The 22,881-nt window shown below is 48.3% G+C and overlaps 12 protein-coding genes across 12 annotated transcripts; 6 read left to right on the top strand and 6 right to left on the bottom strand.

Moving 5' to 3' along the window:
• Positions 1–45: 45 nt before the first annotated feature.
• TRVA0_004S04478 (uncharacterized protein) lies at positions 46–807 on the bottom strand (the record flags this gene model as incomplete). The annotated part of the gene is made up of 1 exon (XM_076682798.1): positions 46–807. One exon carries the CDS (start codon positions 805–807, stop codon positions 46–48), a length of 762 nt encoding a protein of 253 aa, XP_076543160.1.
• Positions 808–2,821: 2,014 nt separating this feature from the next.
• On the top strand, positions 2,822–3,388 carry RPL9B (large ribosomal subunit protein uL6B; the record flags this gene model as incomplete). The annotated part of the gene is made up of 1 exon (XM_076682797.1): positions 2,822–3,388. The coding sequence occupies one exon, from the start codon at positions 2,822–2,824 to the stop codon at positions 3,386–3,388; it is 567 nt and encodes a 188-aa protein (XP_076543159.1).
• A 109-nt stretch (positions 3,389–3,497) lies between these two features.
• Positions 3,498–4,229, bottom strand: TPP1 (polynucleotide 3'-phosphatase; the record flags this gene model as incomplete). Its single annotated transcript, XM_076682796.1, has 1 exon — positions 3,498–4,229. One exon carries the CDS (start codon positions 4,227–4,229, stop codon positions 3,498–3,500), a length of 732 nt encoding a protein of 243 aa, XP_076543158.1.
• Positions 4,230–4,576: 347 nt separating this feature from the next.
• YPS3 (pepsin-like aspartic protease) lies at positions 4,577–6,586 on the bottom strand (the record flags this gene model as incomplete). Its single annotated transcript, XM_076682795.1, has 1 exon — positions 4,577–6,586. The coding sequence occupies one exon, from the start codon at positions 6,584–6,586 to the stop codon at positions 4,577–4,579; it is 2,010 nt and encodes a 669-aa protein (XP_076543157.1).
• Positions 6,587–7,335: 749 nt separating this feature from the next.
• On the top strand, positions 7,336–9,864 carry NUP85 (Nup85p; the record flags this gene model as incomplete). The annotated part of the gene is made up of 1 exon (XM_076682794.1): positions 7,336–9,864. The coding sequence occupies one exon, from the start codon at positions 7,336–7,338 to the stop codon at positions 9,862–9,864; it is 2,529 nt and encodes an 842-aa protein (XP_076543156.1).
• A 119-nt stretch (positions 9,865–9,983) lies between these two features.
• On the bottom strand, positions 9,984–10,444 carry TRVA0_004S04368 (uncharacterized protein; the record flags this gene model as incomplete). The annotated part of the gene is made up of 4 exons (XM_076682793.1): positions 9,984–10,089; positions 10,134–10,239; positions 10,281–10,348; positions 10,398–10,444. The coding sequence occupies 4 exons, from the start codon at positions 10,442–10,444 to the stop codon at positions 9,984–9,986; spliced, it is 327 nt and encodes a 108-aa protein (XP_076543155.1).
• Positions 10,445–10,582: 138 nt separating this feature from the next.
• MDM1 (Mdm1p) lies at positions 10,583–13,984 on the top strand (the record flags this gene model as incomplete). Its single annotated transcript, XM_076682792.1, has 1 exon — positions 10,583–13,984. The coding sequence occupies one exon, from the start codon at positions 10,583–10,585 to the stop codon at positions 13,982–13,984; it is 3,402 nt and encodes a 1,133-aa protein (XP_076543154.1).
• A 947-nt stretch (positions 13,985–14,931) lies between these two features.
• Positions 14,932–16,725, top strand: SIT1 (siderophore iron transporter 1; the record flags this gene model as incomplete). The annotated part of the gene is made up of 1 exon (XM_076682791.1): positions 14,932–16,725. The coding sequence occupies one exon, from the start codon at positions 14,932–14,934 to the stop codon at positions 16,723–16,725; it is 1,794 nt and encodes a 597-aa protein (XP_076543153.1).
• A 387-nt stretch (positions 16,726–17,112) lies between these two features.
• Positions 17,113–18,462, top strand: NOP53 (Nop53p; the record flags this gene model as incomplete). The annotated part of the gene is made up of 1 exon (XM_076682790.1): positions 17,113–18,462. The coding sequence occupies one exon, from the start codon at positions 17,113–17,115 to the stop codon at positions 18,460–18,462; it is 1,350 nt and encodes a 449-aa protein (XP_076543152.1).
• A 95-nt stretch (positions 18,463–18,557) lies between these two features.
• TRVA0_004S04280 (PRCC domain-containing protein) lies at positions 18,558–19,583 on the bottom strand (the record flags this gene model as incomplete). The annotated part of the gene is made up of 1 exon (XM_076682789.1): positions 18,558–19,583. One exon carries the CDS (start codon positions 19,581–19,583, stop codon positions 18,558–18,560), a length of 1,026 nt encoding a protein of 341 aa, XP_076543151.1.
• A 142-nt stretch (positions 19,584–19,725) lies between these two features.
• COA3 (Coa3p) lies at positions 19,726–20,152 on the top strand (the record flags this gene model as incomplete). The annotated part of the gene is made up of 3 exons (XM_076682788.1): positions 19,726–19,766; positions 19,817–19,947; positions 19,995–20,152. 3 exons carry the CDS (start codon positions 19,726–19,728, stop codon positions 20,150–20,152), a joined length of 330 nt encoding a protein of 109 aa, XP_076543150.1.
• A 173-nt stretch (positions 20,153–20,325) lies between these two features.
• PXA1 (ATP-binding cassette long-chain fatty acid transporter PXA1) lies at positions 20,326–22,725 on the bottom strand (the record flags this gene model as incomplete). Its single annotated transcript, XM_076682787.1, has 1 exon — positions 20,326–22,725. One exon carries the CDS (start codon positions 22,723–22,725, stop codon positions 20,326–20,328), a length of 2,400 nt encoding a protein of 799 aa, XP_076543149.1.
• Between the last annotated feature and the right edge of the window lie 156 nt (positions 22,726–22,881).

Below are 22,881 nucleotides of genomic sequence, written 5' to 3'. Positions count from 1 at the left end.
ATTTGTGTTATTAATATATACGTACACATACACCTCTCCACTTTTTTAGATCAAAGAAGAAGGCAGTTCGCTTCCAGCCTTCTTAAGGCCGGCCAGCTTATCGTATTCACCGGAAATAATTCGTTCCACAATCAATGCATCTCGCTTCTTAAGCTCCTCGGCGTCCACAGCGCCATCGTTGACCAGCTCCTCTCGGCCGTCATTGTATCGTTCCTGGGCTCGCAATCGCAGCTCCTCCAACGCCCAGTCACTAATGTTCTCCCGATCAAGGAAGAGGGCAAAGAAAGCACAGAGCAGGGCCGCTGGGATGTAGCCGTAGTAAACAAGTGGCTCCCAGCCCTCCTTCTGCTTCTCTCGGATAATCTGCCACTGGATCTCGCCAGTTTCCTTGTCCTCAACTGGAATCTTATCAAGGATTCGCTGACCAGTAGACAGGTACTCGCTCAGGTCGTCCTGGTTCTCTCTGAAAATGCCCATCTGCTCGTTCGACAGCCTAAGGTAATCCTTAAATGTCATTCGCTTCACGTTAGCGAGATGTGTCAATGCAGCAACTTCTTGTAGTTCTTCGTCAGTTGGATTTCGCGCAGTGCCGTCTGGGCTCTGGTAGATCTTGCCCGATGGCGGCAGCCTCTCGAATCGCTTTCGAATCTCATTCTCGAGCTCCTCGCTGTAGGCTTGGAAACCCTCGGTTGGACGAAAGTCCTTGTAGTTAATAGCAATGCCTCGCTGAGCCTGTCGCTGCAGCAGCAGATTCCCTCGAAGCAAAGGTCGGGCCACAATAGCACCTCGGGTAAGTCGAACAAACATCGTCTATTACAGCCTTTTGGAGGTCTGGTCTCGTCAAAGGCCGATTTTTCATCATTTGTCCCAAAAAAGAGCGCACCCTGATTGGTTGTCACTTTACCCGCCAACGGAGTTCCGACTCTCCTCCACTATTAAAATTCGTATTTCAGATCCTATTATAGCGGTACTATCGACCTTCAAAGGATGGTCAAAACCAAACTATTATTGATTGATGAATTATTGAAAGCTATTGGTTAGGTTAGCTAGGACTTTGTACTGTTTGGATGATGGCATCACGGGGAACTACATACATATTGGCATAAGTACTCAGTACCGTCACATGTACCATCAATTGCCAAACTGCTGCCATTCATAGTCGACAATGGGGGTACCTGTTAGTATCTACCAGAGAGATGTAGAAGAGGAGTATTCATTTTTTGATCGTTGGAGTATAGGTGAACCAGATGTGTATTTGAGACTATGCCGTTTGCAAACTGTTTAATGGACGTGTGATTACCGGTAAGTTATAGCAATATTTGGTCTGTGAAAATACGAATCTTTGCTTTGGCTTGGGTGAAAACTCGAGCCAAAAGATCAATTTCGATCAGTGTAGTAAATGAAAATATTCAAAAAATTGGTCTTGCCGAAAATCGAATATTTACCTAAGGTGCTGATAAGGATATAGATGTCGATTCGAGTCAGCTCAGAACGAATCAGGATATAACCATTAATGACACCGATCTCATCTGAGGCGGCAAAGCTCGAGCTGTAGAACTGGATAAATGAGTCGTGCTTCTTTGAAGCATAAGAATTGATAAGTATTTCAATTGTCGTCAGTATTGGTCTTACAGCCACTGGTATTTTTGCCTACACTGTATATAGTTTTCGCGCTTTTGTATACTAAGCAACCAAAAGGTGATTCCTTTGAATGCCGGCGTTGACTATGGTCATCAGCTAACGCATGCTCTTCGGGGTTAGTGATAAGGCTCATGCTATGAAAAGGCTCAGTTAATATCTGCTGATCCGTTGTCGGAGTGACGTAGTTCTGTGCTCTGTATAGGGGATATTACGCATCATTATCAGTACCACGGCTAGGTTTACATGTAGGACATCGACGATAGACTGTCTTCCATGAACACTCAACGTGAATGAGTACATTCTAGTTACCCATGGTAGCAGCTCTTAGACAATTATTTCAAAACCTAAATAGCCCAAATAGCCTAAATCTATGGCCATATCGAGTATATTAGGTAATTGCGAGTTGAAGGCATCGAAGTTACTTCACAGTCCCCATCCTGAGGACTCAAAATTCTAAACTGATCTATATCATATAATTCGAAAGTAAATGGAAGAGAACAGCATATTAACTCAGAGTTCTGGTCAAAGAGTCAATTGGCCTTGGAAGGTGCCCTATATAATGCCTGAAATTGTGAAATTGGACTACATATTCCGACGCCCTCACAGCTATCTCGCCGTAACCCCATTCAAGGGTTGTGAATCCAGTTTGAATTTCTTATTCACATGTCTTATATATAGACATCTACAGTAATACCGGTACCACTTACGCAACTACATACTACTGGTACTGGCCCGGCTATGTATCCGGCAACGGGAGTACTTAGAACTTGCTCCTTTAACGCAGCAAATGAAATCCCCTAGAACCCTATTCAACCACATTCTGTCCATTCATTTGATGCCTCGATGGGGGCGCTACTGATGCGCTCTAGAGCATCCTTGTCGGTCTGCCAAAACTATGCACCGCCGCGAGTTTCATAATATCAATCAAATTAAGATTGTTAATAAACCCAAGATTATATATTAAACCGTTACCTCCGCGCAGCAGATAATCATTCGTGACTGCTTTTTTTGGTTAACGTCCCAACCTGACATATTCGTTCTAACGGCCAAAAACGGGAATATTTCAGACCGATGTAAAACCTCGAAGCGATCTACAGATTGATGAAAAAATATCGAAAATTTCGAAACATTCGAACTCTCACGTACGACCGGTTAGTCTAGTTCGGCAAAAACATAAAAAATGAAGTACATTCAGTCCACCGAGAACCTCGATATCCCAGAGGGTGTTACCGTTGAGATCAAGGCCCGAAACGTTACTGTTACTGGTCCACGAGGTACCCTCAAGAAGAACCTCAGCCATGTTGATGTTACTTTCACCAAGGTTTCTGATCGACAGATCAAGGTCCACGTCCACCACGGTGAGCGAAAGCACGTTGCTTCCCTCCGAACCGTCAAGTCTTTGATCGCCAACATGATCACTGGTGTCACCAAGGGCTACAAGTACAAGATGCGATACGTCTACGCCCATTTCCCAATCAACGTTGTTATCAACGATGGCGGCAAGACCGTTGAGATCCGAAACTTCTTGGGTGAGAAGCGAGTCCGAATCATCCACGTCTTGGAGGGTGTCACCGCCGAGGTCTCCACTGCCCAGAAGGACGAGCTGGTCCTCTCTGGTAACTCCCTGGAGAACGTCTCCCAGTCCGCTGCTGACATTCAGCAGATCTGCCGAGTCCGAAACAAGGATATCCGAAAGTTCTTGGATGGTATCTACGTTTCCGAGAAGGGCGTCATTGCCGAGGAGTAAGCTGCTCTTCCGGCGCGCTTTATGTAATCTAATGTACATAATGACCTTCTAACTCACTTGACCCGTAGGTTCTTCGAGGGAAGAACATTGTCATCAAACGTAAACAGCTCTAGTTTTTCGCTTCGAAAAGTTCCTCTGGGGTAAAAAATTGGATGCCAATTGCGGCTGCGAACTCCTTATCGGAGTCTGAAAAGTCATTCTCTCTACCAGCAGCATCCCCAACATAAAATGACCTAGCTAAATCAATTTCCACATTCAGGTCGTTTTCTAGCATGTGCCACATGGCGCGACTAGGCTTTCTGAATTTGTACGTAGGATCTTTGCAAGCAGCATAGAACGTTAATGGGACTTCCAGTTCTGTCGCAATTTGTCGTACTCTCTCCTTAATATATTGGTATCTTTTGGAAGTATCACGAGGAGGGATTCCCCCTTGGTTGGAGAAAACGACTAGTAGATATTCATCTCCTTCCTGGACTTCAAGCATATTCTTAATCTGATCAACGTGATCTGGTTTAAGGCTTGAGGTAACCCGCTGCTTACTGTCGACCAGGTATCTCAGTACTGCCTTGACGCTGTCGTCAGTCCATTTCCAATCCGAGCCGTCTTTCGGGTGGAGTGATCCGTTCTTGGGGAGTACTAACGTGTAGTCTAAATCAAACGCTGCGATCTTCACTTTTGAAGATAATGTAGCCTCACCGGGCGGCACCTCCGGCTCGTACTGGCCCTTTAACAGGGTTCCGTGTTTCAGTGTCCAAGTAAATGGCTTAGACCTGGCATCTGTAGATGGCATGGCTGTGAAGAACGACGTTATAGTTATAGTTTTCACAGCTTGTTTGGACATAATCGCAGCAGCAGGAGGGAAAAGGTGCAAATGCAATGTTCCAGTTGCTTGTTTCCGATAACTAACGCGTTCTCCGATATCCGATTACGCTAATTCATTTAACGAGTACGCTGCTATATCTGATAATATGTTACTTCGACTACCTAGTGATGTACGCTGGAATAATATTTCGGGGGCGTACAGGACCAACAATTGTATTTCATCATTAGCGACAGCATAAGACAGCAGTGCAGGAGATTTCCTGGAAGGTGAGCTAGACGGTATCCACCCGATATGACATTTTACAATACCAGTGGTAATGTCCGAGTCATAACATTCAGGAATTGTAAGTACCGGTTATAAAGGCTTTAGAAAAAAATGACAGATAAAGCGATCATGAAGGCAATTGTAGTCTTGGAAGGAATCAGTTTGTCAGCAGATCCAAATTGAGTGAGTAATGAACTGAAATCAACGGGTTCCTTCTTGTGAATACCCTTGTCGTCAACCTGTTCTGGCACATCGGCTAGGTTGCTATTCGCTGGTGCTCTTTTCGGTGAGTAATAGGCAAATCTCGAATCGTCTTCAATCAAGTTCATAAACTCTCTAACAGTTTCTGCCGTGCTGTTAACTGATGTATTGGTATCAGTATTCTCGGGGAAATAGGACATAATTGGATTATTGGACGTTTCCAGAGAATCTGTAGTAGCCGCTCTGCTTTCAGGAGGCCGTTTCCACCCATTGGTTTGTTCCCCGGGGACGTAAATAGGAGGAGAGTCAACCCTTTCAATCATGTCGTCCTTAATATTCATTGGTGCCTCCAAGTTATCGGCCGGATCAGCATACGGTTTAGAAGTTGGGTCAGTTACCACGGCTCGAGGACTCTCATTAAAGTGCTGAAGATTGGCCGTCGTCTCAGTTTCATTTCGGTACTGGCCCACTTGAGTCAAATTGGTAGGGTAGAACGGCTTGTTGGCTCGGGGATATTTCAAACGAGATGCAGCCACCACATTATCATTGAAGTTGGTGAATTGGCATCGTCCCACAAATCGCTGAGTAGCAGTATACTGTGATGCCATTTTGGAATTTGGAATGGTATCATTAATTGGCTCAATGCGCGGAATTGTCGCATTGTGCCTGGCCTGAGCCATTGATATTTCATATCGTTCCAAGTCAAATACGACGTAGGCTGACCGCATAAAGGAATCACCAAAGATAACATCGTCATCATGGTCGACACCATGAAATCCAAGAATGCACATAGTGTTATTGTTATTATCTATCGCTTGCATTCCGTTTTCATCGAGCAGCCGGAACTGTGCGTCCTGCAGCCTAATGTCAATAGGGACTCCAGAAAAGAAATAGGTAATAACAGAGTCTTCCTGGACATTGGAGCATGGATGGATATAACCACCAATTTTGGCACTGAATTGTGAATTTACTGAATGAACGATTTGAGTTACAACGTCTTGAGGAAGATAAGTCAGTGTTGTTCCAGTGTCCATCAACCCAGTAAGTCTGCGGGTGCTCACCGGGTATGGGGGCTGACAGTGACCTGGACTAAGAGTAATTCGTTCAGTGTTGACCGTAAACTCAATGGGGCTCTCAGTTTTGTTAGGGAACAAGTTAACCATTGGGACGGTCCAGAGGTTTCCTGTATACTTTGAATGATCAACACCGCCAAACAGCAGATCGCCACTATCAGAATTCGGAGCTTCAAGGGCAATAGAGTATGCAACACGATCAATATACCCTTGTTTTTTAAGCAGCAATGGCAAATTGTCATACCCACTTGGCGGTAATTGCTTGGACTTGTTGGCATGCACGATTGCCTCATTGCCCTTCAGACCAATGCCCATGATACCAATCGACGAGTTAGCTTCAGTGCCAATGCCAAGACCTAGTCCTTGCAAGGATATATTACCGAATCGGAGGACGTCAGTACCAAAATCGCCTTTGGCATATGTATTGTCGCCATATCGGATGGTAAAATTGGGGTGAACATAGTTGTACGAGGATGATTTGTTTCGGTCAAATGCACCGACTTCGCTGCAATTGAATACATTTTCAGAAATGGTCCCATTTGGCTGATTTTCAATGCACAAGCTGTTTGCTCTGTCGAGCACCCAAGTGTCCGAAGAGCCAGTGTCCACGAGCAACTGAACTTTTTGTGGTGGAGTGCCAACGGTAGCATTGATGCGGTAAAAATATTCTTCGTTGAGCAATGGTTCATCTACTGCCTTAATCACTCGGTTAGGCAATTCCCGAGTGCTATCCTGCGTACTTGGTCGATGAACCAGGTCGTACTTGAATGAAACGACATTGCAAAGTGTGAACTTGGCTTGCGCCAATAGTAAGAGCAGGCGGAGATACGTCCACATATCAGAAAAAAATGACCGAATCTATGTTGATTAATGGATGACAATAAAAGTAATAAATCTTTATTGGTAGATATCTGGTTATTTAAGTCTGCCACGATCACTGTCTAACATGGACTCTGAAAAATTTTCGCAATTCATCCGAATTAACAAAGCTTGTAACACCTAGAAGTAAAATATATCTTTAGAGTATATAGCTTAATATTTCTCTATAGTCACATAGTTAATAGATCAATTGCAAGCCTCGGGTATGCATAAACCTTGCCATTGATAAAGTGTAGCTTTCCATGCGTCGTTTAGCATTAACCAGCCTCTCTCAGTTGGACAATGATATGTACGAAAGAATTCTAAAGTTTACTGTTCAATTGATAATTTGTATGGTATGACCAGTAATTAATCATTACAGTGTCTAAAGCACAGAGCCCTGTCACCGGTTAAGTTGGGTACTGGTACCAGATAGTATTAATTGAAAGGCATCAAACGTTTTATACAAAGCCACTTGCTTTCTAGTATTAAATAACTGACAATATGTTAAAAGTTTATCTTTCAAATCTTCGAAAGAAAATAAAATTGGTTGTCCGATATATTGAAAACCCTAACCCTAAGCCCACCATCAAGGACGCGAAAAACATCCGCAGTGCCAATATTTTCCATCACTGCACTACCTCCGAGATTACGAGAGCTATCACTGAACAGCGCGTGTTCATTCAGTGAATAGAAGGGAGAGCACAATTGAACTGATAAATAGTAAAATGTCAAGCCCGCAGTTTCCTTCAAATTCCAGCGGTTCTGGTGATAAGAAGGAGGATAATCCAGAGAGCAAGCCAACTCTCTTTGGATCGAACATAAACTTTGGTTCTAACAATAATGAGCTGCTGTTTGGGTCCAACAACAATAAGAATGGACTATTTCAGCTTCCAGTGAGCAATAGCGGCTCTCAGGCGCAGCCTCTATTTGGAGGGAACAATGCCCAGCTGCCTCCACTGAATGACCAGACCGGACCTGGAAAGGATGAGCTGCCCAGCCTCGGCCTATTTTCCAATGCATCGGGGACGGCATTCGGATCAATGAATACTGGTTCAGAGAAGAAGCCGTGGGATGATTCAGGCAAAGGGAATGTGCCTCCAAAGGCTACTGAGAACCTGTTTTCCAGCAACGCCATGCCATTCAGTGGATCTATTTTTGGTCAGGGCAATTCTAATGGAATGAGCTTTGGTAGTCAATCACCGCCATCTGATGAAAATTCAGGGGAAGAGGAACTAAGCGATGTGAGTGAAGAAGCTGCGGAATTTGCATTCGAAGATGCCCCGATACCAGAAGGCGGAATCCCAACATGGCACGAGTCCAATAGGACGCTAAATTTCCAATTGAATCCCGTGTCCGAGGATGGCGTGGGATGGGTAGCACAGAGGGTGAATAAGACCGGAGGGAATGAAAAAGTACTAGATGATAAGGAGCGCCAGGTTTATCAATGTGGTATCCCACCGCATTACAGAGGGCCCTCCTATGTCGAACTCGTTATGCAGTTATTTGACCTATCGAGCAGACTGGCGCGAGCCAAAGATGAGCTGCGAGAACAGAGGTCGTGGGAAATTGCCGCTAATGAGCTTATGATTGAGTTTTCAGACTATCTCCATGAATACAGAGACACATTGGACGAAGAACTTGAACTTGAGATTCAGGAGGCTCTCAATATAGTCATGCTCTTCCAAATCATGTGTTTTATGCCATCTGACCTGCATAACATTACAAACGAGTTTTTGGAATGGGTCAACCACGTTGAGCCACCATCGATGGACCAGGCCGACGTTGACGACATTATGCGAACTAACCCGCCTACATCACACCCGGCGTTTTGGGAGCACTTACGGCAGACGGCCCTTCGAGGGTACGAGAACGCCGCGGTCGCGATCCTGCGCGAGTCGGTTGCTGCGGAAATGGCATTAGACGTAAAGGAGTGCTTTGAAATTGCCATTCAGCTCTTCAAGTCGTACCCCACTCCAGATCATGGTGTGTATAGCTTCAGGCAATGGCGTAACACTTGCATCGAGGCCCGACATAAGGCTGGCGAGATTTCAGACCCAGCAATGTGCGCCGAGCTCCAGCAGCTGTTTGGTATAATGAGTGGGGATATCAATGCCATTGTGGAGGGCAGCCAGACTTGGTTCGAGGCTGTGGGGGCTCTTCTCAAGTACCATGATCCAACCCGATCTCGAATCCCCGAGTATTACGAGAAAGTCTCGACGTACATCGGCCCTGACTCGACGGTGACCTGGGACGTTGCCTGTGGTGACGTGATTTCTGGTAACTACCTCAAGGCCATTCAACGGCTGGAAACGCTTGACGTTTCAGTTGCCGCCATCACGACCCAGTTTTGCTCGCTACGGGGTCTGCTACGGGAATACATTAGCCTGACCCAGGGCCAAAGCGTGCTAGAATGGCTCCAGGTATCAATGGCTAAGAGCTGTTTGGCGTCGGAGAAGCTGTTTGTCATTGGTATTGAAATTTTGAAGGGCATGGGCACGCAAGAGGCCATTCAGATCATTGGGGAGGTTCTTCCACGAATGAAGATTACATCCCCAGACGACTTTGAGTGGGCTATTACTACGGCCATGAGTTTGGATCTACATAAAACTGCGGCCCAACTATACAGGGCCGTTGGCATGTCGCATGCTTCTCAGCAGTGCTACTACGACGCGCTCGTGCGGTTTGCCGAGGCAGAAGACACGAACGCTATTGTAAGCCAGTGCTGGAAGCTATTCGAGTCGATGCTAGTCACGCAAGAACCGCCGTCGGACATTCTTACTGCAAACGCCCTCGGCGACAACTTTGAGTACCCCATGCCGCCCGTGGTCAGGGAGTGCCTTGCTCCGTGCGCGGTCTTGGCGAGTTTTTTGGTGAATATGGAGGCCGAGGATCGAGAGTCGGCTGCGCGGCATATCAGTGCGCTGTTTAGGTTCCCATATCTTCCCGCCGAATACCGGGCACTGCTCATTGCGGCCCCAATTCCTCTGCTATCGCGGGATCAGCCGCGAGTATTTGACCGGAGCACGCTAATAGATATGATGGCGGCGGTCACCAAGTGCGAATCGAGTGATAAAGAGGACCTCCATGCCGGCCTGGCGCTGTTAGAGTATTCACTCACGCTTTCCTCGGCAAAGGACAAGAAGTGGGACTGGAGATCGCATATTGAGGCCGGAGAATCTGGCGATAAGATCATCCAACGGGTTCGAGGGCTACTCTCGCTAGAAATGTCGCGGGCCTTCCTTGAAGAACGTTAACTAATGAGAACAGTACAATATAATTTATTCTAATGACCAAAATTTCAAATTCGATTAGGATTAATAACATTAGTATAACATCTACTCCTGGGGGCCTGCCCCATTAATTCTAGAGCGGATTAGGTACCCTCGTAGCTAATGCCCGACTGCGAATCCTCCGGATCCGTCTCCAGTGCCTTGTATATTCCAATCAAAGCCTTTTCCTGTACTTTTAGAAACACCGTACTGCTTCAATTAGCCATGATCCCAAAGATGAGAGAGATACATACTGTCCTTTATACTCGACTTTGGCCGCCATGCCGTTCGATTCCTTCAGGCTTGACTCGCAGTAGTACTTGAGGAATGGCGCATCGTCATTCGATGCAACCCCCCGGGCTAATCGTTAGAATCATTTGGATAGACGATGTTCAACTTACCGCCAAGACTAAGGCCCGGGTCATAATCCACGAGGATAACCCCTATGATCGTAGGATCGTTGCCCATGCTATACCTTGTTAGTCGCCAAGACCAAAAAAAAACCAACATTAACGTACACCTCGTCGAGCCACGTATCTATGGCCGAGACTGCTGGTTTCGACATTGTGGTTGTCTGCAGGTGAAGATGTCACTGGGACCGTTGATAGCCCGGCCGTCACAGTGTCCCCCCTGATTGATAGGAGGTAGGTATCGATTTCCCCACAGACTTAAACAAGACTAACTATGGAGGCGATTAGATTCTATGCTCGTTCAGCTCATTGGGCAGCGCTCCTCCAAAGAAACGCTATTTTTCGCGGTGCTGTCGGCAGGGGTCCTGGGGTATGTCGTCAAGCTCGTGGTGACGAGGGTCCTCAGCCACCTCCTGGGGGTGCTTCTGGGATTCCTCTTGGCCTTGGGACTCCTAATAGGAATATCTCTGTCATATGTCGATGATAGGGAGGATTTTGAGGGCGTTCGGATGCGCAGACCCCTAGAAGGAACAGGGTACCTTGCGTTCGTCAGGGAGGACAGTTGGAAGCAGGAGCTTCTGTCGCTGTCCCACGACAAGCCGTTGCCTATTACCATATTTCCAGAGTCGTTTGTGATCTCGGACTCGCTGGATGTGCTTATTGGTTACGTCGTGCGGGACTTTGTCCTTACGTGGTTCCGCAAGGTGTCGAGCGACTCTACTTTCCCGGCGCATGTTGAACACGACATTCGCTATGGAGTGCAGCAGCTTGCTGAGCGGGCTGAGCGTATCCAGTGGGCTGACTTTATTGTGGGCCGACTGCTACCAATTGTAACTATGCATTTCGGGCAGTTTGTGGAGGCTGATGCAATTGTCAAGGAGAAGTCGGGCCGTGGACAGTTGACCCAGTCGAAGGAGCTTGACTACGAGATATACAAGGAGTATCTAAAGATCCAGGACGGGGAGAACAGGCCAGTGCGGCACCACCGGCGGAATAGAAGCGACGGAAGAGCGTTCATAGAGCCAGGCGAGTACGAAGCCAACAACGCCATTGAGCATGAAACATATAGAAGAACTTGGTTAGCAGACCGCGCTAATGAGCTGATATCAGAGCTGTTACCGGCCAGTGAACAGCGGAGCCAAATTGTCGTGTGTCTTGTCAAAGACATTATGGCCAATGCTGTTATGTTTCCCATCACAGCGATGATTTCAGACCCTGATTTCTGGAACCAGATTATTACCAAAACTGCTGCAGACACATTGAGGGAGCAGAGAAAGATCAAGAAGCTGCGTAAAGCACTTGAAGAGCACTCACTGAACATGTCTCCGTCCATGCAACAGCTTAACCGGGCCACATCTTCCCAGTGGAAAGGGGGTCGGTTAAATAGACCTCTGAACAAGCTCAGCCCGCAGGCAGACATTCACGAGTTTGACCGATTCGTGCGCCATATCAAACGCACCGAGTCTCTCACAGAGGCACGTCAAATGAGATACAACATTTCCCTGCAGTTGAAACGAACTCTTAAGACCGGGGATAACCCTATATATGCACAAAGGCTACAGAAGGCCAAAGAGGAAGTAGACAAACGCATTAGCAATCTGTCGGGCGAAGTACTGCCGCTGTCCCACAAATTTGGTCGTGACGTGAGAGAAGACTACGCGCTTTCGGAGATCCTTAACGACCCAGCGTGTTCTCTGTTCTTTATGGAGTTTATGGACAGACGCCAGCGTACAGGGCTGTTGCAGTTCTGGCTCACTGTAAATGGTCTGAGAAGTCCTCTAGAGTTTAATGACGCCGACGATGACGAGGATGCCGATCCCCTTGGGGCGCTCAAGGCCACCAGGGCTGGCGACCAATCTTCGACACCACAGAATGGCAACGACATGATAAACATGGCGAGCGTACAGGACATACTACAAGTATATCGGTACTACATTTCCGGTGAGCATCCGATCGTTCGAGTGGACGACGTCCAACAAATGGAGGCTCTAGAAGAGTTTGCGCGGTCCTATGCGAATAGCACAGTACAGCAGTCACAGTATAAGCGGGCCAAACGAGCGCTTTTTGGGATTCAGGACACAGTGTTCCACAAGATTGAAATGCGGGATTTAGCCAAGTTCAAGCAAAGCGACTATTTCCTCAAGTTCCTGGCGTCTGCGCCATCTGCGCACACTCCAGCAGCGTTTGACGTTGACGAACTTCAGTTGGACGCAGTAGACAACGAAGAGGAGTTTGAAGAAGAGCCGTTGGAGGAGGAAACCAAGAATGTTTACGAGAAGGACGCGGGGGAGAACTCCATCCAACAGGCCGTGGAGGAAGCATTTAACGACATTATGAAGAACGCAAAAGACGATACTGCCAAATCGCGCCTATTTGAAGACGAGAAAGGGCTTTATGATGAAGAAGAGGAAGAGTCTACAAGGGGTTTGGGTGAGGAAGACGAGATGAATTTGGAGTCTATGGGACTGCATTTAGCGGCTCCAGGGGATCTGGGCCTGACTGAGGCTATTGCTACCCTATCCCAGGACATTAACCGGCTACACAACCAGCAACGAGTGTTGGAGCCCCTCTTAACCAAAGCCGAACTAACAAACAACGCCAGCGACTTGCGCATCCTCAACAAGTCTTTTGCCAGTCTCGAGCGGGAAATCCAGCGCAAAGAGCTTCAACGACAACAATACATCGTGCAAGAGTCGGAGAATAGCTTGTATGGTCGCTCGAGCATATCCATCCAGAGCCACTTTACGAGTGTAGACGAGTCGGGTCAGTATGTCATGTATATTATCGAAGTCCAGCGGTTGGGAAGCGACGGTTCCGTGAGTGCCGGATGGATCGTGGCACGACGTTACAGCCAGTTCTACCAGCTTCACCATCATCTTCGGCTGCGGTATCCCGAGGTGAGTCGCCTTGACTTCCCCAAAAAGCGCATGGTGCTCAAGTTTCAGTTCAAGGCATTTATACTCCAGCGCCAGACTGCGTTAGAGAAGTATCTGCGGCAATTGCTCGAGCTCCCGCGTGTGTGCCGCGACAAGGCTTTCCGGTTGTTCCTCTCTTCGGAGACATTTGGCGTGGATGTCGCTGCATCTGGGTCTTCTCCTGCATTTGGGTTTCCAGGCGATACTGAGCAATTATTGACTGCAAGCGAATATCCGCGGCCGAACTCGGCAGTACTTGACAGCCCCGGCAGCTCTTTAGCAAACTCTGCAGCCTCGCTGGGAGGCTACGACTCGGAGCCGGCTGTCAAGAGTTTTGTCCAGCCGATCTGCGACCTGTTCATTCGCGTATTTGGGCTTGACAGGCACAACTGGCTCCGCGGGCGAGCTGTCATGGTTGTAGTGCAACAATTGCTCGGGGGGACAATCGAGAAGAAATGCAGGGAACTGGTCGCCGAGCAAATGTCGGCACAGCGTCTGACCGAGATGATCCAATTCCTGACTGAGACCCTGTGGCCGGATGGAGTAAGAAAGCCTCCGGCTACAGCACGCAGCTTGTCGCAAAAGGAGCAGTGCCGACAGGAGGCGAAATTGATTCTGCATCAGTTAATTTCCGACCTCTCTTCGCGGGTCGTGGGGCCGAAAAGTGCTCGTTACGCGAGCGCCAATTTGTTCAACATGTACCAAAACGAATTACTGAACACGACTCTTGTCGTCAAGCTGCTCGAGGTTGTTATCCAGGAGGTTCTCTCCACCGATTAGCTCAATGCCTACTACCCGGGTATGTAAAATTAAAATGCTTTATACTACTATATAGACTCAATTGCATCATGCAGAACTGCGGGACATTCGACCATTGTGACCGCAATGGTAGCAGAAAATTTTCATTTCCGTACTTGACCGTTGGATGGGGATGCTGATTTGCCAAGGAATGCGCCCATCCCGAGGTAGGTGTATGTACCCAACCGGAAGTTATCAGATGGTGGGCGCGCGCACGAAGTGCCATCAGATAATCAATTCACCTCAATCGGGAAGGTCGTGAGACACTGTGTTTCGCTAACCTTCCTTGGACTTGATCATTTATGCAGACTTTGATGCCGAACACGACGTTGTGCTCTAACCCCGAGAGCAGCTGTCGATTATCGCACGTACACTCACAAATTGTTCGTAACGCAATCTGGTGCCCACCTATGGCTGCACAGATATGCGCGCACACAAATGATCAGCCACCATCCAAATCCGGACGAGCGTAGATGAGAAGAAATTTGGTCAAGCCAGCAACGAAAAGGCGGTCGCCCCGCCTCTCGATGTGCCATAAATTCTATAGCATCAGTTATCATCATGATCGAGAGATTGATTTTGATGTGAGGAGGACCCCCCCTTGTCTTCAGGGCAGGAGAGGTTGCCATATTCGGACAGCAAAAACTTTTTTATCAATCAGATAACCTTACCTGGCGGTACATCACCAGCGCACATGTTTTTCATTGGTAATAGCCAAGGCAGGTTGATAACCCTGCGAAACGGCCGATCTTTTCCACAAATCTAGTGCGGAAAAAACGGTCAGACAGGCCAAGTCTGGGATGCGCAAAAAATTTTCTTGCAAAAGAAATAAGAGCTTAGCTTACATGGGGGATTGTTCCTTATAAATATATACCGGTCGTGCTTCTTGACTCCTGAATCATCTACGGGTCGAACATCATCTCATCTTAATGTCTGAATACGCCCAGGAGAACCGTCCTGATCTCGAAAAGGAAGCCGGCATCAGCCTGGCTGGCTCTTCCGATGAGCTGGTCCAGGAGATTAAGAAGCCATTGGGGATTCGAAAGATTGAGGTCCTCAGCCGGCAGTACAAGCTCAAGGGCAAGATCTTCACGTACTTCGTCATCTTCCTTGTCGCCTATGTATATGGTCTTGACGGTCAGACTCGATACGTCTACCAGGCTAATGCTACTGCCAGTTATTCCTCGCACTCTCTGCTCTCCACAATTAACATTGTCCAGTCCGTTATTGCCGCTGCCGCACAACCCTTCATTGCTCGACTCTCTGATGTCTTTGGCCGAGTAAGTCTGATTATGATCTCAGTAGTTTTCTACAGCGTCGGTACCATTGTCGAGTCTCAGGCCTATGATGTTCAGCGATACGCCGGTGGTGCCGTCATCTACCAGATTGGCTACACCGGTATCGTTCTGCTGCTCCAGCTCATCATCGCGGACATGTCTACCCTCAACTGGCGTTTGTTCGTTTCGTTCATCCCGGCCCTCCCTTTTATCATCAACACTTGGATTACCGGTCTTATCACTGAGAAGATGGTTCCCCACTGGTCCTGGGGTATCGGCATGTGGGCCATCATCATGCCCGTTGTGTCCCTGCCCCTGATTTTTGCATTGTTCCATATGCGTTACTTGGCCAAGAAGAGAGGTGACTACGATCAGTTCAAGCATGAGAAGACCGATTTCCAGACCCTTGGGTTCGGCAAATTCATGGTTTCGCTCTTCTGGAAACTCGATGTCGTCGGCATCTTTCTCATGTGTGCCGCCCTCGCTCTCATCCTTGTGCCGCTCACCCTTGCTGGTGGTTTGCACGCTGAGTGGAAGAAGGCCAAGATTATTGCCCCAATTGTCATTGGCTTCTGCTGTGTGCCAGCCCTCTTGCTCTGGGAGGCCAAGTGTCCATTCCCAGTCATTCCATTCAGGCTGCTCAAGGACCGAGGTGTGTGGGCTTCCCTCTGGATTGGCGTTTTCATCAACTGGATTTGGTACATGCAGGGTGACTATATGTATACCGTTTTGATCGTGGCCGTGAATGAGTCTATCCAGTCTGCTACCCGAATCACCTCGCTCTACTCCTTTGTCTCTGTCATCACCGGTTCTCTGCTTGGATTCGTCGTGGCTCGATTCCGACACGTTAAGCCGTTCATCATCTTTGGTGCCACCATGTGGCTCATTGCCATGGCCCTGCTCACCAAGTACCGAGGCGGCGATTTTGCTCACTCTGGTATCATTGGCTCTCTCTGCTTGCTTGGCTTTGGTGCCGGCTTTTTCACTTATCCGACCCAGACCTCTATCCAGGCCTGCACTTTGCACGAGCACATGGGTATCATCACCGCTCTCTACCTTACGATGTACAACATTGGCTCCGGCTTTGGTGGTGCTGTCTCTGGCGGCTTGTGGACTCAGCTGCTTCCAAAGAAGCTCACGGAAGAGCTTGCTCAGTTCAACAATGAGACTATTGTCTCCTTGGCTTATGGTGATCCGTTCTCCTTCATCATTGAGTACCCATGGGGCTCTCCAGAGCGTGAGGCCGTGGTCGTCGCTTACCAGTACATCCAGCGAATCATGTGCATCACGGGTACCTGTCTCGCTATCCCTCTTATTGTCCTGGCCCTCCTCACCCGAGACCGACGACTTGAGTCCGTCCAGAGTCTTGATAACGCTGAGACCGACTCTACCAGCACCAACAAGTCCCTTCGAGAGCGAATCACTAGCTTCATCCGACGAGACTAAATTGACGATTATTATGCCTTTCCTAATGTTTAATAGAAACTAAAAAAGTTTTATGTATTATCTACTGAATATCTATCTGTTCTTAAACCAATATGTGCCTATAATTTAGTAGTTCCCAATGCTTGAAAGTAATCCAGGTGAAACTTGAAATGACAAGGTATTAGATATTTACTTCAAGGATCCAGTTAAAGTTCGTTGTACGCCTCAATGTTATATCCATCATTCAGCCTAGCTATTTTAGACACAGCGTAACTATGTCTGTCAATGTCTTGGTGATAATCTCTGTGAGGAGTGCCGTTTTAGGTTTTCTCCGGGCCGGAAATTTTTCGCTCCGTCGATAAATAATTTTTCACAGACGGTCCAGACGTAGCCTAAGGCGTAGCAGATATGGAGATTGGACGACCGTCAACCAAGAGCCAGCCTTCTAGAAAGGGCAAGAAAGCATGGAGAAAGAATATTGACATAGATGATGTCGATGAAGGACTAGCCGAGGCCCGGGAGTTCGAAAGGACCTACGGATCAAAGCCTGGCGAGTTCACGGACGATCTTGATAAGGACAAAGATGGTAGCATGTTCACGGTGGACACTGCAGGAGACAGCAGTTTGAAGTCGAAGAAGATGAGAAACGAGAAGCCACTAAAGGCTACCGAGATTCTCGCCCGAAGATCAGCCACTAAAGTTCTGATTCAGAAGCACAAAAAGCAGGAAGTGCCTAAGGCAAAGGCGAAGAAGACTGTCGAAGGTGTTACTGGCAAGGAGATCAACAGACTTATGAAAGCGGCTGGCCGTACTGGCGAGGGCTCGGCCAAGGCAGTCATAGAGAGCGACGGTGTTATTCGTGGTGAGGCTTATGATCTGTGGGATGCCCCACCTGCTGAGGAGACGAAAAGCAGCAAAAAGAAGAAGCTTCAAGATTTCCCATTCTTGGCGGACCTAAAGCCTGCAACTAGCCATAATAAGGCGGAGGTTGTGCCAAAGACACTCAAGCATACTCCAGTTTCCCTGGTGGGCGAGGAATTGGCTAAGGCCGTCGTTGTCCCCGAAGGCGGCAAGTCCTACAACCCGGATATCGAGGAGTGGAAGAAGCTTATTGAGAAGGAAGCTGAGCGTGAGGAGCTCCGAGAGAAAGAGCGGCAGAAGCTTGAGGAGGAGCGGAAACGCATTGAAGAAATTATGATCGCTTTTGACGACAAGAACGAGCTTAGTGACGATAATGATGACGAAGAAGAGGAAGATGAGAATGAAGATGAAGATGAGGAAAGTAACAATGGCCAGCTTTCGGTTAACCCGCCTGTTAAGGTCAAGATCAAGACTGCGGCGAAGCGAAATAAGCTGAAGCGTCACGAGGAGCGGCAAAAGCTGGAGGCAGACCTCAAGGCTGTACGACAGCAGATTAACGATCTCAACAGGCTTCCAAAGCTGCTGGCTCAGGAGCTGAAGCGAATTCAGGAGCAGCAGGAGCAGAGGGCTGCCGGCAAGAAATCTACTGCCCAGAGGAAACGAAAGCTGGGTACAAAGGTTGCATTGAAGGAAGCTCCATTGGAGATCAAGCTCTCCGACGAGCTTACCGACACTCTACGACGACTCAAGCCTGAGGGCAATTTGATTGCGGACCGGTTCCGAAGTCTCCAGGAGCGTGGCTTCGTTGAGCCACGAATGCCAATTGCCAAGCGACGGCGATACCAGCAGAAGGTCACTGAGAAATGGGCATACAAGGACTTTAAGATTGGTAAATAGATTCATTAATGTTGTTACAGTATAATGTTCGTCATGAGCTATCGTTAACGAGGCTCTATACCCTCTAAGAGGCGGCAATGCCAATGCCAAAGTAATTAGAGTCCGTACTTGGTCCTGGATTGCTGTTTTTTCTTGCGCGTTTGGGCATACTTCTCTTCAAGTCCTTCGTGCTCACGCTGAGCATTTGCAATGACAGCTGACAGTTGGTGTTTCCCTGACCCGATTGCTCTAATGGGCGCCTTCCTCTCCTGAAGTTCACCCCTCCGTTTCAAGTCAATGTTATGCTGGTAAAAGTCGTCCGCATTAAATTCAATGACTTTGTCGGTCTCAGCTTTGGCAGGTTGCGAGATAGACGCCGCTGATTCAGCCAACTCTACTTGCTGTTCTTCGATATACTCTTCTCTGACAAATACCGGTTGGTATGAAAAAGAGGAAGAAGACGAAGAAGCATTAGCTGAAGGCTTGGCGGGACCAATGACGCTTGAGCCAGACCCAATTGCAAAGAGGTTGCTGATATCGGGCCTATTATCCGGTCTGGCTGATCCGGGACTAGTAGATGGACTATAGCTATCAGGTATCGATGGCCCAGAGTTATCTTTAGAGGGATCTGACACGGCACTGCTCTCACTCTTAGCAGTTTTCCCTCGTTTGTACTGGTTAATAAGCACAGATGCCGGGATAATCTTGATCCGTTTATTCTCGCTCAGATCATAATCCGCACCCGATTGGATTACAGGTTCAATATCCCCGTCGAACATCTTCCCTGCAGCACCTCCTAAAATCTTTGATCGTCTCTGAAAGAGATCTTTGGGGATGCTTTTGGCTCTACCAACTGAGCCTAATGCAATGTCGTCTTCTTCTATCGGAAAACCATCCTTTTCAACTTTCCTATTCTTTGGCTTAGGCAACAATGAAGCCAAGGAAGTTCTCTTCCTGTTTATCTCTTCTTTTTCTTTTTTTTCGTTCTGCTCAGGCAGTTGGTCTTTCTTAACTGATTCTACTATGACTTGTCTAGGCCCATTACCCCGTTTTGGCGCTGGAAGATTCAAAAGAGGCTTTTGGGGCTTTTCTGGCACTGTGTCCAAATCGGAATCACTGTCATAATCGACTAAACTGCTCATATCAACAGAGTATGGTCAAATCAAGCTGTCCGTATAGTGGGATGCCCTATATCGTTAGGTCCCATCGCGCGCCGATTCCCCGGCGACAATAGCAGGTGATATTTTCACATTTTCAACTGAACAATATCCAAAAAACATCGACATGTCGCAGCATCGGAGACCTGACTGGAAGAAGGTGGATTTGTAAGACTTTGCTCTGATATTCCATAGACATTTGTTAACTGTTTCTGTAGCTTGAAGCCAAGTCCATACCAGAACCCTTACACCTTCACCATGACGCCTGCGGCTCTTCGGGCCCGAAAGCCTTTCTTCTGGAAGAACATAACCGTTGCCAGTGCGCTGTTTGGTCTTTCGGCTGGTATTTGTAAGTTGACAGCTCAGGTCTTTTTAGCCACGCGCTAACGTAGGTAGACTGGTACACTCTGCGAACTATTCAGACCGACGACTTCGAGGACGTTCCTATTCCACCAATTTCGAACGAGGAATTGGCCAGGCTGAAGAAGGAGCACGAGGCCAACAAGGCTGCTGCTGCTGCCGCCGCCGCCGCTGCTGAGCAGAAAAAGAACTAATTTATTTATCCTGTAAATAGTCAATCTAGAGCATCTCTTATCTCTGTTATGGTTTACCTAGTTATTGAGTTAATTCAATCCATATCCGCTTTGTAATACGAGATACAGCGAATGGAGGTTAATTAATCTATCTATTTCTTAGCTTCTACTCACATCTCTGGCAATTTCGCTTCCTACTTTCCACTCAGCTCTTTGACAATTTCGGCACGTCGTTGCTTCCACTCATTTATCTGACCCAATTTCTTCTCTAGCTCCTGGATCTCGGTCTCAATTGAGAGTTTAGCCTCTTCAGTGTCTGTTTTCTCCAGCACCCACTCGTCTCCATCTTCACCTAGCCCCAGCCTGAGCTGGGCATTGTGGTACCGCAGCAGGCTTGGACGATGACTGATTGTGATCAGAGTAATGCCGTATTTCTTGCAAGTCTCGTAGAGAAGGCCCTCGACATCAGCGCTAACAGCACTGGTTCCTTCGTCAATGACGGCAAACCGTGGGCACTTGTACAGGATACGAGCAAACATGACTCGCTGCTTCTCACCACCGGAAAACACGTCCTTCCACTGCTTGCGGGTCTCCCAGCCACCCTCCCGTGCCGGCAGATACTCCAGCTTGACTTGTCGCAGGATTTTCATGAGATCTTCGTCGGTGATACCGGCATGGACCATGTCGGCGTGAGAGGACGGGTAGATAAGCTGATCTCGCAGAGTGCCGTGGCTGAGGTATGGCCGCTGAGGCAGGAATGCAATGTCCTTGTCGAGTGGCTTCGACACCAGCCCTCGGTAGACTGGCCACAGACCTCCAAGCACCCGGGCGATGGCAGATTTGCCAACGCCATTAGCGCCGGAGATGAGAACATGGTCGCCAGGGTTGATTCGAATATCGAGGTCCTTGATAAGAAGCTCACCTGGGCTGCCATCTCGGCCTAGACCAGGGACGACGATTGGCGTGTGCTCGAGTCGCACACCGTCAAAACCGAGTTGCATAGTGCCTCGGACGTCGCCCAGGCTGTACAGCGCAACCTCCTTCCCATACTTGTGTCCATATACTGGCAATCCTGAGCTTTCGTCCAGGTGGCCGTAAGCATTGGCGTGGACTCGGTGGAGGGTCGCTATCAGCTGGAACACCCGCGAGGTGTAACCCGCCAGCTCAGCGAGGTCCTTGATGGAGTACATCATTCTTCCGCCGGCATCAGCGAGCGAGAGCATAAGCCGCTTGTTTGTGATGAATTGCTTCATTCGGTTTCGCTCATGAAAGTCCTTTCGCGCTGTGGCGATTGAGGGGATGGCACTATCCTCCTTGTCGTTGACAGCGCCAGTCCAGGTGGGCATAAACACAGGAAGCGAGGCAAACATGTATCCGAGAGCGGACCATGCATACTTAAGCACCATATCCTCGGCCATATTATATGGCATCTTGATCCTGAGGATGTGCGAGATGTGTTGAGAGAGGGACTTGTAAGTTCGCGTTAGAATTGACCGCTCGAGGGCGGTACCGTCGTAGAATGCGATCTCCTCGGCATTGGTAATCAGCTTGGTGTGTCCATTTCGGTACTCGCCCTCGAGCTTGGCCTCTGTAGCCGCCATCTGGCCAAACGGCGGCGCAATCTTCTTGAGCACCCACGCCGTCAGAGAGTAGTTGGTGAAGATACCAATGAGTGCCAGCGGGCCGAGATTTCGCGACAATTGGTAGCTGAAGATGAGGAAGTCAACTGACGGCTTGCCCAGATTCGAGTAGAGGGCCGCCGCTGCATCGCAGAACCGTGTAATATCGGCGGTGATGTATTGGTCAGCTCCTTCAACTCCGCCATCGATATTAGTCACTTTATAATACCCGAGCTGCGAATCAAGATAGATATCGTGGATATAGCGAATTAGCTTGGTTCTGAACGCAATTGAGATCTTGGCCTGTAGGAACTTGATCATGGAGTTCGTGTAGGAAGCCGGGATCGCCAGAAGGAGCCAATATACCAGTCCGCGGAGAAAGTCCTTGCCATTAGCCGCAATCAGGTCCCTCACGATCTGACCGTCGAGCTTCGCTACAAGCAGCGAGAGGTATGTCCTCGCCGCCAGAAATAGTGCATGTACGAATAGCAGCCCCGAGGTCTTGGACCGAATGTGAGGTACGATAATGGACCAAATGGCATCGAACTCCTTAAAGAAGAGCGAATTGATGCCCGTCTTCTTGTTCGACCTCTCGGACTGGTTCATTGTAGGATCGAGGAAGAGCCTTCGGTGGGCTTCAAAAGTCACCCTCTTGGTCGGCTTAATGACAACCCGGCTCTGTCTGCCCTTGGAAGGAACAAAAATCTCCTGCGACCACCCGTCGCTCATGGTCACGGCCGAGGAAACTCGATGGAGCTCCCGGCCCTTTTTCTGTTCCTGGCGGTTCTTGTCTATTTTGTAGGCCACTCCCGCAGAAGCCGCTGCCAATAGGGCGACGAAAACTGCAATTCGAGTGCGCTTCGACACCCGCGACAAAATTTTTCTCACCATCCGAGAGTCCTTTCTCGATAGCTCGGACAGTAATTTGAACAGCACCCCGTCCGGGTGCCATATGGTAGATAACACAGGCGCCATGCTACCGAGTAATTCGCTAAACTACCGACAGCTTTGTCGAGAAAAATAAATAAAAAGGGGAAAGAATCTGTTTCCGAGAGGTGTCGTTTATAATTCTCCAAGATCTGTCTGGGTTCTCTTCACGTGCGAGAAATGCCCTACGCGATGCATTCTCGC

Source organism: Trichomonascus vanleenenianus (assembly GCF_965637985.1).
Source record: "Trichomonascus vanleenenianus strain CLIB 3782 genome assembly, contig: TRVA0_004S, whole genome shotgun sequence".
NCBI lineage: Eukaryota > Fungi > Ascomycota > Dipodascomycetes > Dipodascales > Trichomonascaceae > Blastobotrys > Blastobotrys vanleenenianus.
Note: the sequence above shows the minus strand (reverse complement) of the source record. Positions and strands in the feature narration are given on the sequence as shown.